The sequence below is a fragment of the Canis lupus genome, chromosome 8 (assembly GCF_048164855.1).
Source record: "Canis lupus baileyi chromosome 8, mCanLup2.hap1, whole genome shotgun sequence".
Lineage (NCBI taxonomy): Eukaryota > Metazoa > Chordata > Mammalia > Carnivora > Canidae > Canis > Canis lupus.
In genome coordinates this window covers 11,981,233-11,997,442 of record NC_132845.1, presented here as the reverse complement: position 1 = coordinate 11,997,442, position 16,210 = coordinate 11,981,233, and the positions used below count along the sequence as shown (strand labels likewise).

Below are 16,210 nucleotides of genomic sequence, written 5' to 3'. Positions count from 1 at the left end.
ATACATTTGAAGTAGTTTTAAGTTTCTTTAAACTAAAATTTTCTCAATTTTATGAAACACTAGCTTACTACAGAAATATCCTAATAAGCTCATGTATATCCGTTAAAGAAAAAATCCTTAAAACATGTATTTAAAAGATCTAGGCAATATTTAAATTTGTTTACATTTTCTTTTCAATCTTATAATAGTCAATAGCATCTATCTGTAACAGCATAATGCTAAAACTCAGTGAAAAGTTTTAAATATCAAATTCCAAATAGCTTAGCTACATCCTTTAATTCAATTATATTTCAAATATTTGACTAATTGTAATGTGAGCAGTAAAACAAAACAAAACAAAACAAAAAAAACTACACACACCTTAATGTCACTATATTTGACTTACATCAAATTATTTTTAAAAAATTGAAGACCAGTATTTTTGTTTGTTTTTTTAGATTTTATTTATTTATTCATGAGAGACAGAGAGAGAGGCAGAGACACAGGCAGAGGGAGAAGGCAGGCTCCCTGCAGGAACCTGATGCGAGACTCAATCCCTGGACCCGGGATCACACCCTGAGCCAAAGGCAGATGCTCAACCACTAATCTACCCATACATCTCTTTATTTGGCATTTTAGAGTCTTAGAAAAGTAATTTTATTTCTAATGAGTTTAAAATTGATTTAATACTCATTTATTAATCTATGGTTAAAAAATTTTTTGTACCCTAAAAAGAATTTAGAGTATGGATATTTATTTAAAAGAACTAAATTACTATGTGGAAATTAATATAATAAATATTAAGTTAATGTTCTTTCAATTCCATAAAATTCATTTAATTTATAAATGCTGTATAGCTTGGTACAGGGCTAATATTACAGATTTTGGAGACAGAGCTTCCTGAACTAATAAAACTCTTAGCAAAAAACTCCACTACTCAAAAACAAAATACACTACACATTTCAGTTATTCCTTTTCTAATTATTAAACTAGGCCCAAATCATGAAATCTTAACATGGCTTATATAGATTTTAGATTATGACAGGACATTGTAGCAAAGTAAATTATATAAGAAAAAGTACTTTTTAAAGGAAAGAGGATTTTTGAAATAGTACTAATCAGCCCATATATAAACTCTCAATAACGTTATGTCATTTAAGATATGCTACATAATTTTATCCTGTAGGCCAGATATGTTTATAAATCCTTGAATGCAAAGATAAATTAACAATAAAATAAATTATCTCGGTTTCAGTAGCACTGTGAAAGCAATAAGCTAAAAATGAAGGGAAAATACAGTCTGCTCACCAGAATAATGAAGGTAACTGGTCCAATGAAACTCCAAATAAAATAGTTATCAACATGAAGCCAGCAACTATTATGAGAAGAAAAAGAGTATGTATTAAGTAGATCCAGTGGATCCTCCACATTACAAAAAATATAGAACTTAAAACTAACAAACAAAATTGTCTTTAGATTTGCCTTTGAAATTTTCATTGTCATGAAAATTTACTCACCATAAATCATTCATTTGTCAGAATTTTAATAACTCTGAGTTGGCTCTGATGTAAAAGAGTAGTAATTTACTTACTTCAACTTACTGTTTTCCATTTCAGGTTTTAAATTTAGTAAAGGCATACATTATTATGCTCATACGGGGAAAACAATAAATCCACTGCACCCCAATCCCTGATTCTTAAGACCTCTGACTTTACCAAGAAAAACTTGAAACTCAATATTCCAAACTGTCTCGTCACTTTAAAGTTCTGATCTTCAAAACTTGCCTTTCAGATCTCTATCTGAGCTTACTGTTTAACCCTATGGAACATAACAGACAAACCAAACGTTCTGCTGTTATGCTTGTTTCAAAAACAGTACAGCATAAATATAATACCTCAACTGGGAATGGATGAATATGAGATAAAAAAATCAAAGCATAGCACTCCTGTAGAATTAGAGTAAATGATGCATAAACTTATTAAGACAGATTTTACTTAGTGGTTCATTTTTCATAGAACACTAAATCCCTACTGAATTTCTTTTATTTGTCTTTCATCATCATCATAGTCAAAAAGCTTTCTTTAGTCCAAGGAATCTTTCTATAACTAATTTTATCAAAGGCAAATATAAACAGAATTGGGAGGCAAATTCACATCTCTCTAGCAAATAAAATCCTTAGAAACATGACTATGTCTACCTTTTGTCATTTTCCATAAATATCTATATTTTTTATAAATGAAAGACAGTGACTTATTTTAATCCTTTCAAACTGCCTGAGAAAATATTATCAAAGTAGAACATATGAGATGGAATGTGCTACTGTCACAATTCAGAATGAGAGTTAGCTAGAGGGTCGGCTGCACAAAGAGAGCTAATGAAGCATTAGGTTAAAACCGAGTAGTTAAACCTGTCAGATGCTTTAAGTTCAGAAGAATTTTTACTTAATATCTTTCTAAGGCCAAAAAGTTATTTACTTTTTCAATTTGTTTCAGGTCAATCTTTTGTGTTAAAAAGAAAGTCCATAATTTAGAATCTGCCTCGCCAGAGTACAAATCCTCTGAACCCAGAGAATTACAAAAGACTTGATTGTAATTTGTGCACGGCATGCCCATTCTCTTACCAATAAAGCTTTCAGATGCTATTTTAGTCTGTCAGGGACCCTCACTGACAGCTAACAGGCTTTAAAAAATTATTCACTTGAAAAACACTCAGGTCGCTTGCAATTACTTACGCTTTTTCTGTTCCATAGCTCTTATAGTCAATAGCAGCCGAAACTCCAACCACTGTGGCAGGAAACAAGTAACCAGCAACATAATAATATTTCTTCCTTGAATATTCACTTTCAAAAACTTCAACCAACATCAGATAGAGCTGTACACCTTCTAGACACATCCAAGCAAAAGCAGCCAAAAAGAAAAAGTGTAGAAGTCCTGCAAATATTGGACAAGCAATCTATAAAGGAAAAGAACAAAAAAAACACAAAAGAGAACATATGAACACAAACAGACCACCTCAAAATGATACAATATTCACTGACAGTGCTCACTGATTGTCTTTAAAATACATTAATTACTGTTTCTTAAAAAAAAATTTTTAATAGATGGAAATGAGTTCTAAACATTGCCAAATTTGAAGAGTTTAATGTGTACAGAGTATAATGGCAGGTGTGCTAGAAATTTCATCACTGTAAGACATAATTACTTTTAGTGAAATTAAGTGTAAATAAGAAAGCATATATTAATTTCTCTTCTAGAATTATCCACAATTGAATCTGAATATTCTACTTAGATTATTGGCACCATACATCTTTAGAGCAATTGTTTCCAAATATATTATTTCTATTTTTTCAATAACAGAATTTAAAAATTCATTTTAATGATGAATACCCTGGCTCTAATTCCTGACTTTCTTTTCCTGTCATAGGTGGAACATTCCTAAATTCATTCTGATGCAGATGAACATAGGGTAGAGCATTAACTACTTATTAAGTACTGTTTCTGACACTGAGGCCTCATGATGATGAACAAATGCTCAGAAGATGAAGAAATGATCACTGGTCAGAACGACTATGTAAGCAAAATGAAAATGATAAAAATAGGATCTTTTCATTTTTGTATCCCCAGGACTCTTCTACTCAAATGACATGTCTTAATAACCACCCAGAAAAATGCAAATGGGTCTTGATATGAGAAATGAGTTAACTCACAGTAATAATACCTACTGATTGCGCTTTTAATTTATTACAAATTATCCTCCAATATTGCCACTGTCAACTATATTAAGTTACAAGGTCAAATACCAATATTGGCATCAAGTGTGGATTCACACCTGTTATAATAATTTTCAGAGATCCAAGGGCAATAAGCTGAAGGGGTGCTTACCATGTATTTCGTCTTGTCAATGCCTATTAGGAAAATGAATTCTGCAATGAAAAGGTTGATACAAAGGTTCTTGTGAATAGTATTGCGGTCACTCTGCAGACCACGGAAGAAGCAGAAGGTGAAGATGCATATAGCCAGGCAAACAAGGGAAATGACAATTCCCACCCAGGTGATGACTGTAAGGAGTAATTCGTGAACTCCATCTTTGTACTGAAAATAAAAATAATATGGGGAACATTAGTATTCCTGCATCAACTAAAGGTAAGATAGCTTTCATATATGGTAGCTCATCTTTTAATACGAAACTCTGTGAATATTCTGACGTGTTCAAGCAGGGCCCAAAACTAAAAAGAAAATTTGATCATGTAACAGGATTCAATATTATCTTATTAACTTTTATATCCAAAGAATGACCCTGAAAGTGGAAGATTTTACCTAGAAAATAATGCAACTGTCCAATTATTTTAAAAATAATGGCTGAAATAATTACCTACATAAACACAAATATTTATATAATAAAATAAAGGATACTCGTTTTGATTAAAAATAAGTGGCATCTTAATGACTTTCCTGGCTAACAAAAAAAAAATTAAGTTTTCATTTTCTCCTTGAGTTTTAACATTTACTTACATACTAAGAGTCAAATACACAATAGATCTGAGAGTTTTCATGCTATATTTCTTAAAATATTTTTTATCTTCTGGCTATCATTTTCTTAACCACAGAAAGGAATATGAAGAAACATTCTAGAAGCTATCCTCACCTTTCAAAATATGCAGTTTTAGTAGTGTGCAAAGTTGTTAAGAAAACTTAAAACAAAAGCTGTAAAACAAGATTCAAACATTCAAGATGGGGAGGATGGGTTAAACCTTAGAGCCTCATTCTCTTTTGTAGGACCTATTGCTATTCATTTTTAAAATCCCCTGACTGCCTCTGCCAAACACCTGCCGACAGGAGAAGAACTTAGAATGAGTCTGTAAAGCACGATTTTGAGAAGTAACAATAAATATAGTATCAAGACTTCCTAAAATATATGGACAGTGTAGAAACAATTAGAAATCCACACTACTTTGTTTTCTTTTTAATTCCGAGAAGCACCCAAAGAAGGGACTATTATACAAGCTGTTTTGAATCTCTGAGGTTTTTCTCTGCTACTAATTAGAAGTGCAAATACTTACTGCAATTTCCCTGTGGGCCATGAGAATTGCAAAATTGGTTAGGTGGCTGCATGCACACGTTGTACGAGTTTTATTAGTGTCAACCAGCTTGCAGCCCTGGGTAGACCAATATCCCATCATAGTTCTTTCTGAGTAGTTCCAGAAGGAGCAGTTTGCATTGAAATAATTGTCAGGCTGGGAAATAAAATGACAAGATAAAATTAGGATTTTACACTCTAAGATGGCAATAGCAATTGTTTAATATGTGTAAAAGGTAATTTAGATTAAACTTTGCATGTTTCGGACTATAAAGTTTTTCATCAGCAAAATTGTAGACTATGTTATACAAGGCAGATATCTAACTTAAAAGGGGTTTTATAGTCCGAAACACTCTAAAGTGTACTCTAAATTACCAAAGACCCATTTTACACAATTACAATTTCCATCTTATGATTTTACATACTGATGGTACACTGGAATCATTTTTTTTTTCTTTTCTGACAAAATTAGACCCATGAATTTGTTGAGAAAATTCTATGAGGACCAAGTTTTTAAAAATCAATCTGGGGCCCATTTTTACTCTAAGTGACATGTTAGTGATGTCAAGATTTTTAAGAGAGTGAACCAACTGCAATAGGTATAAGAGAATGGCTGCACAAATTTATTTTTCTTTGCCAATTCTGGAGATCCACTCGGCTATCTGGGCACTTTTTCACTCTGCTTATAACAGAAACCAAAATTCTGCAGACAATCTTCCAACACAGTGTATGATTTAACTACCAACTTCATTCTAAGGCACGGCAGATGAACCACATCTCTTTAAGCCTACATTTTTAAAAACCCAATGCTTGATAACAATTGCGTCACATACGATCAGTAAAATCAAAAATAACAAAAACAAAAACAAAAAGGTCTGCCACACTTTTAAAAAAGGCAGAGTCCTAACAGTTAATACTTGGCTATCCTGCTGTTAAGGTAAGAGTTAATTTTCATTCCAAAACAAATTACAGTCATTTACATTTTCCTGTTGATTACTGAATTAGCTTTCATTAAGAATACACTTAAGTTCTAATAATCACTGAACCAGGCTCATTTAATTTTATGTTCACAGACTTAAATAAACTTATGTCTCTGACCTAGTCCAACATTTGAAATTCAAATGTAAAGGTCTTTTCTTTTCTCTCTGCCATCTCCTCATTCCCTCTCTCCCCATCCTCAGCATGCCAGGTTTTGCTTTCCTTCCTCGCTGGTTTTATAACCTTCCACTACTTCATTAGCATATATAACTTACATCAATGTGTGGCAGGGTAAAAAGCACAGGATCTGTCAAGTATACTCGGCTGGATTCTTTATTGATTGAAACTGAAATGACGTGGGAATTCACTGCAATGGTGCTATTCCGACCAATAAAGTCAGCACCCAGTTTTATGGTTGCATTTTCTGTACTAAGAAACTGTCCCAAACTCCGGTAAATGATGAACACCAACTTTGCAAGCCCTAGGAAGGTAAAAATAATCATATGCCTTTACAGGAAATATGCTTAAGAATAAACAAGGTACATTCAAATAAGAATAAAAGGGAAAAAAATCCTTGTGGACTCTTTATTTAGATTAAGTTTCTTGGGAAAGAGTAAAGCGTTATTTTAAATCTGCTTTTAAATGAGAGGCAGTATTGTTATATTAGGAGTCAAATATTCAGCATTTTAGGATTAATAGATTTAAATGAAACAAAAAAACCTGTCTATATTTTAAAAGACTCTGCTCCATCTTACCGTTCCTGCTGTTCTGCTTGACAGTATTTGCAGAGAGTTGGATTGAACTGCCAGCTCCTTTGATGCCCAGAGGAAATTTAAAGTCTTGGACCTGTCCTTCTGTACTGAGTACTGCAACTTCCAGAACTGGATGAGGCAAAGAATAAGAGGGAGGAAAAAAGGGCATTCTTTAAACTACAAAGAGGCAAATAATAATTGCATGAAAACCACTGCCTTTTTCTACTCAACAAATTTGACTGTTTCTTTCAACAAAATCATGAACAAACTAAATTACTCTGGGAGGTCTTAAACCTTGACTACTCTAAAATAGTTTCATATAATAATCTTAACATTTTTTCATAGTTTTGTATCTTTTGTAATCAACTAATTCCACAGTTTAACCCTATGAATATGAAGACAGCACGAATTGAAAACACATAACTTTCAAAGTTTCATTTATATCATTAAAATACACATATTCATTTTTTTTTTAATTTTTTTTTTTTAATTTTTATTTATTTATGATAGTCACAGAGAGAGAAAGAGAGAGAGGCAGAGACATAGGCAGAGGGAGAAGCAGGCTCCATGCACCGGGAGCCTGATGTGGGATTCGATCCCAGGTCTCCAGGATCGCGCCCTGGGCCAAAGGCAGGCACCAAACCGCTGCGCCACCCAGGGATCCCAATACACAAACATATTCAAATGTTTTTTTTTGGCTTTTTACATTAAATAACTTTTCATTGAATATTCCTTGACAATGGCAAAATGAAATATGAAGTATAAATTTGAATCCCTCGATTGCATGTATGTATTTCTCTCTTTGTATATGGTACATTTTAATTGATACTGAGACTGCATAGCAGTCTGTTACAATACTTGGTTTTATCTGATTTCTAAATATGGTGAGACTGGTGTAGCATGTTTATGAAAAAATGTCTGGCATTATTTAAAACTTCCCATTAATTCTCACTAATAACTATTAATATTTATATATTTCAGTAGGACAAAATAGGCCCTGTGTGCCAAATCTGGCCTGCCATCTCGTTTTGTAAATAAACTTTTAAAATACATCCATGAAAGGCTCCTAGGCCTATTGTCTATGGCTGCTTGGGTGCTACACAATGTCAGTTAAGTATCTGCAACCTAGACCACGTGATCTAGTTGCCTAGAATATATAATATTTGGGCCTTTATAGTAAAAGTTTACTAACCACTGTAATTTACTCCAAAGTTCAAAAATTCACGGAAAGGGAAACAAGTTGACACATAACACTAAGGACATTTACCTAATCAACAAGACCAATGTTGCTAAACTTTGTTTCAAATATATATATATATATATATATATATATATATATATATATATATATATAATATATATATAATATATGTAATAGTCATAAACATGTCTATTGTAATTCCAATAAAGTTGTATTACTTTCCATCAATATTCATCTAATTTTAAAAAAGAATGGAAAAGTATTTTTTTTTATTTTATTTTTTTTTAAGAATGGAAAAGTATTATTGTTTCTACCAAAGTCAATTATTTTATACTAGTAATCAGAATATGTCATTTTATTGTTGAAATGAGAGGAATTACATACAAAACTCATTAGTTTCATATAATTAGAATTTTTAAAAGTAACAAATACTTTTTTTTAAAGTAACAAATACTTTTAAAATAATTCAATAAATACAGTCTGTACATTTTTCTCTGAATTTCACTCTACTGGTGTATATTCTCGTATAGCTATTTCTATATCTAGACAAATATATGTATATATGTTTGTACATATACAGGGATATGATGAATTCACCCACCCTCTTTTTACAAATATGGGCTTATATCAATCATTACAGTAACTTTTGGATAATAATTTATTCTTTTTAATCTTTCACAAATTTGTTCTGTAAAGTACAAATAGATTTAGTTGTAAATATGGAATAACATCGGAAGATTTTAAAAGCTATTGGACCACACATCAAGCATCTGAAATACAGGTTTATAATAAGTTATATAAATCTTAGAGTTCTATAAGCTGCAGAAGCTGGTTAAAACATTTATTTTATTGGTCTTTGCTTAGGAAGGATTAAGCAGGTGGCTAAGGTGATCTCCTCTCTTCATATCAGATTCCATGTATGTGGGAAGGAGGAAAAGTGGAGGAAGAAGAGAGAAAAATATAACTTAATGTATGTCTCACTCTTTTTACACTGAAAGAGACTCTCAATTATTAAATTTTCATCCCCCCTCCCCCAATTATTAATTTTTGTTAAAGCAAGACAGAAGACAGGGTGAAAGACTGAAATCTTTTGAGTTTTCATGAAAAGTTTCAAATATAGGCATACATGTACAAACAGGTAATTTCTTTTTAAAGATTTTGTTTATTTGAGAGAGAGAGAAAGAGCATTAGGCCGGTAAGGGCAGAAGGAGAGGGAGAAGCAGACTCCCTACTGAGCAGGGAGCCCCATGCAGGGCTGGATCCCAGGACCCTGAGATCATGACCTGAGCCAAATGCAGATGCTTAACTACTTAACTGACTGAGCCATCCATGTGCCCCCAAAGAGTTAATTTCATTCAACAAATATTTACTTATCAAATGTTAACTTCATTCAACATATATGTTTAAAAATCACGTCCATAGCCAAAAAATTAATAATCTGAATTTTAAAAGAATCGTTAATACAGACCTTTGTAGAGAATCATCAATTTAATCTTAATAAATTTATAACAACAAATGAATAAACTTAAAAACAGACAAAAAGAAAAACTTCCCCAAAACAAAAAAAAACTGACTAAAATAAATTAAAGCCCTAATAGTTTATGACCATTAAAGAAAATAAGCTGGGATGCCTGGCTGGCTCAGTGATTGAGCATCTGCCTTTGGCTCCAGGTGTGACTCAGGATCCTGGGATTGAGTCCCGTATTGGGTTCCCCACAGGCAGCCTGCTTCCTCCCTCTGCCTATGTCTCTACCTCTCTCTGTGTGTCTCTCATGTGTAAATAAAATCTTAAAAGAAAAAAAAAAAGCCAATAGCCAAATATATACTGAATCTTGAAAAAAACTGCTCTAGAATAGAGAGTGCTTTTCAACTCATTTTATAAGACTTGTATAATCTTGATGCATAAAACAGCACAAGGGAAGAAATGACAGGGTATTCTTTTATTAAAAGGATAAAAAATATTTAATAAATTATATACACTTTAAGTATAATATCTTTAAAAAAGTGAGTGTAACTCAAAAGGGCATTAGAAAATATACTAACGTAATTTACCAAATTAAGAAATAAAGACAAAACATTGTTAACCAAAAGAATTCAACAAATTCCAACACCCATTCAATTAAAAAAAATACTTCACAAAATAATAAAATAAAAGAAAGAATCCTTGCCCAGGTAAAGGTTTTGTAATCAGATAAAGTTTATCTATCTAAACCTACAGGCAAACAATGGTGAAAAACTCAAGAAGCATTCTTTTTAAGGTCAGGATGATTCCTACTAGGGATTTTATTTATTAGAATTATATTAAAAGACCTAGCTAATGCAGTAATTCAAGAAAAAAGGTGTAGAGGTGCCTGAGTGGCTCAGTTGGTTAAGTGTCTGCCTTTGGCTCAGGTCATAATCTCAGGGTCCTGGGATGGAGCCTCACATCTGGCTCGCTGCTCAGTGGGGAGTCTGCTTCTCCATTTGTCCCTCCCCCCACTCATGCTCTCTCGTTCACTCTCTTTGTCAAATACACAAAATCTTTAAAGAAAAAAAAGAAAGAGAAAAGGTGTAAAGACAAGAAAAAAAGCAAATTGTTATCATTCACAGAAGATATAATTAACTACATAGTAATTTTGAGAACGATTCTATACATGATTTGAAGTAAAAGAATTTAGCAAGGGTGCAATCAGCAAAATCAACTGTGATCCTCGACACTGAGCAACAATTAGAATATGTAATTTTAAAAAGATACTATTTACAATAAAAACAAATATTGCAAGTTATCTAAAAATGAGCCTGATTTTTAAAAGTACGAGATATTAATGGGGAAAATACAGAATTTTATTAGAAGGCCTCACAACAAATGGAGAATTATACAAGATCTTATTTGGGAGACTTCAACAGGCAAATAAATCTGTGACACTTCTTTCAAAATCGATCTATAAACTCAGCCTAAATCTTCTTTTTAAATAGATTTTATTTTTTCAAAATTTTATTTAAATTCCAGTTTATTAACATACAGTGTAATATTGGTTTCAGGAGTGATTCATCACTTACATACAACATCCAGTGCTCATCACAAGTGCCCTCTGTAATACCCATCATCCAGTTAATCCATCCTCCACCCACTGCTCCTCCAGCAACCCTCCAGTTTGTTCTCCATAGTCTTAATGGTTTGCTTCCCTCTCTTCTGTCTAATTCTAATAAAAACTCCAACAAGACGTTTTTGGGGGGAAAAGGATTTTTTGAGTTTGTGGAACTTGGCAACTGAGTTTTAAATTCAGATGGAAAAGACATGCCAAAACCAGGTAATTCCTCCAGGAGGAGAAATGAAAGAAATCATCAGATATTAATACTATTAAAACAAAACAAAAGAAGCAATGGATAACACACTTCTAACATGTACAGAAACATAAAGATATCATTACAAAGCACCGGGGAAAGGAATGAATTATGAACTAAAAGTACTGAAACAATATATTATCTATATTATCAAAACAACAACAACAACAACCCCAGAACACAAAAACCAAACTAGTTTCTTCCTTCATAACCATAAACGAAAATCATTTCCAGATAAACTAAAACATAATTGTAAAAAGGCAAAGTTTTATCATTTCTAAAGTTACAGGATAACTGCAAAGTAGAGCAAATTTTCTTAAGGACAGCAAAAAGGAAAGTATTTCTTAATCAAGATACCAAAAGCAACTACCCTAAGAGAATAGACTGATAAATTTAATTCATTATTCTGTAAAACAAAAGACACCATAAACAAAGTAAAAAAGAGAAGGCATAAAAAGAAAAAATGTTTTCAAACTATATAGCCTACAAAGAGCATCCAAATGCATTAACTACAGAGAAATAGATGCATCGGTAAAAGTGAAGAACAAATTCACAAGAGAGAAATCTAAAATACCCAATAAAGACATGAAGTAATATGAGAACTGCAAATTAAAACAATAATGTGATCAATTCAAACCCACTAGAATGGTAACATTTATGTCAATAACAAAGTGTTATTTAGCAAAAAGATTGATGAGGAGAGAATAATGGTGTTAACAGCTGAGAATATAAGTTGGTAAACAATATTAGAAAACAACTTGGCAGTATTTAATAAAGTTGGAGAATGGGCACGCTCAATCACTCAAAAATTCTATTTCTAGGTGTGTGTGTCCATGTATGCCTAGACAGGCACAAGGACATACCAAAACATCCACTGTTTCCTTATTATTGGCAAAAAAGCATAAACCACTAAAATACCTATCATTGTGATGGTATCTTAGCTCAATGTCATCACATCAATAATTATGATGTATCTTAGCTCGAATAATTGAATAAACTAGCGATGCACATATTAACATGTGTAAGTATGAAAAACATAATGGCAAGAGACAATTATACAGCTACATTGATAGTGTGAAATCATTAATGTTAAGGGCTCCTGGTGGCTCAGTCAGTTAAGCATCTGTCTTCAGCTCAGGTCATGACCCTAGGGTTTTGGGGTTGGGTCCTGCATCCTCAGCAGGGGGCCTGCTTCTCCCTCCCCCTCTGCCCCTACCCCCTGCTTATGCTTGCTCTGTCTCTCAAATAAATGAATAAAATCTTAAAAATAAAAAAAAAATCATTAATGTTAAAAACACAAAAAGTAACTGTTAAATATACGTACTTGTAGAGCAAAATTAGAATAAAAAAAGCTCACTAACGCTAGCAAACAAATTATGGATGATGGTTACGTCCTTCTTGATCTGATCAAGAAGGAGGGGACCCAGAGGGGTTACGCATTATCAGTAATTATTTATTTTTCCCAAATGTGAAGCAAATATGGTACAATACTAAGAAGTGGTTCAGCTGGGTGACTGGAATACAGGTATTTATGATATTCTCTGTACCTACATATTCTGTATGCTTGAAATAATATATGCTTTGTTCAACAGATTTCCTGACTCTAAACACACTTCATTCATAGGAAAGCCTCGCTCACAACCAATGCTGCAGATAGGATTTTAATATATTTTTCTGTCCTTGTATTTTTCAAACTCATTACCGACTAGTGGTTGCAATGAGAGGAAAGGGGAAGAAAAGATAACATATAGGAAAAACTATGATCCCGGGTACAAACAATATAGAGTGAATTAAAGATGACAGTTTGCACAGCCAAAGCCAAGCCTCAATGGTGACACAGCTTGAAGCAGTATAAACCTTTGCTGTTGTGAGCTTCTGTAACTTTGGAGGTTCTGTTACCACAATATATTTAAGCCTAAATTGACAATCATTTTGGCTGCTAAGCCCACTAGGAAAATAAATGATAGGGAATATTATAATGGATGGATTAGGCTGATAATACCTAAACCACCTAATCAATCATAAGATCACAAAGAAAGACAATCTAACATGTGCCTCTTTTATAGGATGCAATAGAAAGTTCTTGGGAGAAAACAAAACAAACACACTTAAACCTGACCTGATCAAGCCTCTAGATCCAATTACAGTATATATCAATCATGTAAAATGATATAGCGGGGGAAATAAAAAGCCAAATCCAGAAATCCAGAATGTGGGAAATTCCACAGTACAAACCATCTGCTCAATTTCTTCAAAAAAAAAAAAAAAAAAAAAAAAAGGAAAAAGTTTTTTAAAAAGATAGAAATGACTCAAGCAATGTATCAAATGTACCACATGGACTTCTTTGTATCCTGATCAAAACAAATTAACAAAGCTTAACAAATTTACAAAAATGAAATAACTGTAAACATACTTTTGTTATCTTTTCAATCTATTTTAGTTAATTTTTAAAAGTGTGAAAATGACATGTGTTTTTTTTAAAAGCATGGAATGCATATTAAAGTATCTACAGTAATAATATGATGCTAAAATTGCTTAAAAATACAATGGTGAGGGCAGCCCGGGTGGCTCAGCGGTTTAGTGCTGCCTTCAGCCCAAGGCATGATCCTGGAGACCCGGAATCGAGTCCCACGTCCAGCTCCCTGCATGGAGCCTGCTTCTCCCTCTGCTTGTGTCTCTGCCTCTGTGTGTGTGTGTGTGTGTGTGTGTGTGTGTCTCATGAATAAATAAATAAAATCTCAAAAAAAAAAACAATGGTGAGTGAAATAGGAGTAACTAGATGTTGAAGGTGAGTAATCTTTTATCAACATGAAAAACTTCCACTCCTTTTAAGATATCATTAAGAAAAAAAAAATAAAGGGGATCCTTGGGTGGCTCAGCAGTTTAGCGCCTGCCTTTGGCCCAGGGCGTGATCCTAGAGCATGGGATCGAGTTTCACATCGGGCTCCCGGGATGGAGCCTGCTTCTCCCTCCTCCTGTGTCTGCCTCTCTCTGTGTGTGTGTGTGTGTCTATCATAAATAAATAAATAAATAAATAAATAAATAAATAAATAAATAAATCTATCTTTAAAAAAATAAAAATAAAGAAAAGACACACTGAGGAAAAGGATTCACAGTACATTTATCCAGCAAAAGACTTTTATAAGGAATATACTAAGAATCTTCATAACTCATTATTATAAAAAGAAAACAGCCCAATTAAAAATGGGCAAAATATATGGACACTTCTCAAAAAGAAACATGAATGGCCCATAAGCCTATAAGAGTTGACACGTTATCAGCAAGAAACAACTTAGTGATTATACAAATGCAAAATAGAACCAAAATGAGATGCCACTACAAACCACTCAAATGGCTGAAATTAAAAGGACTGACAATCCTAGATATTAGTTGAGGATGTGCAGTAACTGGAGGTTTCACAGCAGTTTCCTAACTGTAATAATACAGCCACTTGGGAAAATGACAGCTTTACAAATAATAGTGAAAGGGGAGCCTTGGTAGGTCAGCCAGTTAAGTGTCTGCCTTTGGCTCAAGGTTATTATCCTTGGGTCCTGGTATCAAGCCCCATGTCGGGCTCCCTACTCAGTAGGGTGTCTGCTTCTGTCTCTCCCTCTGCCTGCTGCTCCCCCTGCTTGTGCTCTCTCTCTCTCCCTCTCTGTCAAATAAATAAAATCTTTTAAAAAAACAAGTAACAGTGAAAAAGTGGGGACGATGTAAATGCCTAATGAAAATACAAACAGTGGTGTCTCCTTATAATGGAATACTACTCAGCAACAAAAAGGATTAAACTACAGATGCTCCCACCAACACAGATGAATCTCAGGAGCATGCAAGATCAAAAAGAGCACACAGTGTATGATGCCATTCAACTAAAGGTCCAGAAAAGGCAAGACTAAATTACTATAACAGAGAACAGATCGGTGGACAGCTGGGGGCTACGAGAAGATCTACTGCAAGAGAATAAAGGGCCCTTCTGAGGTAACAGAATGATGATCATGCTCTTGGTGTATGCGTTTGTCAAAACTCATCAACTGTACACTTAAATAGCTCAATGTATTGTATATAAATTATATCTTCAAGTTAACTTAAAAAGGCTATAATCAGGGGTTCATGGGTGGGGTTCATTTGGTTAAGCATCTGCCTTCGGCTCAGGTCATGATCCCCAGAGTCCTAGGAATGAGCCCCACATTTGGCTCCCTGCTCAGTGGGGAGTCTGCTCCTCCCTTTCCTGCTCCCCTTGCTTGTGCTCTCTCTGTCAAATAAGTAAATAAATAAATAAATAAATAAATAAATAAATAAAACACTGAGGTGTAAATCAAATTGTCTTAATAACCTAAGATATTGTGGCCATGCCCTGAATTTAGGTAAGAGCTTCAGGAAAGTGAGGATATAAAGGAATAATAGGCTATTTTAGTTCTCGTGTCAAAAAAAAAAAAAAAAAAAAAAAAAAAAAAAGCAGCTACAAGTCCTAGGTAAAAAGGTAAATTCTTTCCTCATCCTAAATCGTGGATGATATTTGCCACAAAATTCTTTGTATTTCAGAAACAAACAAACAAAAAGGGCATAACTATGCTAGAAAATGTAAAATACCTTTCATACTGATTATTCTTGGGTAATCTACATGCATATGGTAAGGTAAGGACATTATTTTTGAGAAGATAGTAAAATGTGTACTATATTCTATAAGAATCTTTACCCACAATATTCTTTTTTAATTTTTTAAAATTTTTAAAGATTTTTTTTTTTTTTTTTTTTTTTTAGTTTTTTAAGTAATCTCTACACTCAACATGGAGCTCAAACTCACAATCCTGAGATCAAAAGTAACAACAAGCTCTTTAAAGCTTGTTAGATCACCTAGCCAGGCGCTCCATCTTTTTTTAGTGAAAATTTAAAAAGTATA

The 16,210-nt window shown here is 33.2% G+C and overlaps 1 protein-coding gene across 35 annotated transcripts in view; it reads right to left on the bottom strand.

The window, feature by feature from the left end:
* ADGRL2 (adhesion G protein-coupled receptor L2) overlaps positions 1-16,210 on the bottom strand; it is a 619,854-nt gene that overhangs the window by 19,743 nt on the left and 583,901 nt on the right. For all 35 annotated transcript variants that reach the window (XM_072834231.1, XM_072834225.1, XM_072834226.1 and 32 more), the window contains 6 exons: positions 6,789-6,914; positions 6,309-6,514; positions 5,039-5,212; positions 3,861-4,070; positions 2,711-2,931; positions 1,288-1,354 (listed from right to left, as the gene is read on the bottom strand). In XM_072834231.1, the coding sequence (XP_072690332.1) occupies positions 1,288-1,354; positions 2,711-2,931; positions 3,861-4,070; positions 5,039-5,212; positions 6,309-6,514; positions 6,789-6,914 (1,004 nt within the window). The remainder of the gene's footprint in view (positions 1-1,287; positions 1,355-2,710; positions 2,932-3,860; positions 4,071-5,038; positions 5,213-6,308; positions 6,515-6,788; positions 6,915-16,210) is intronic.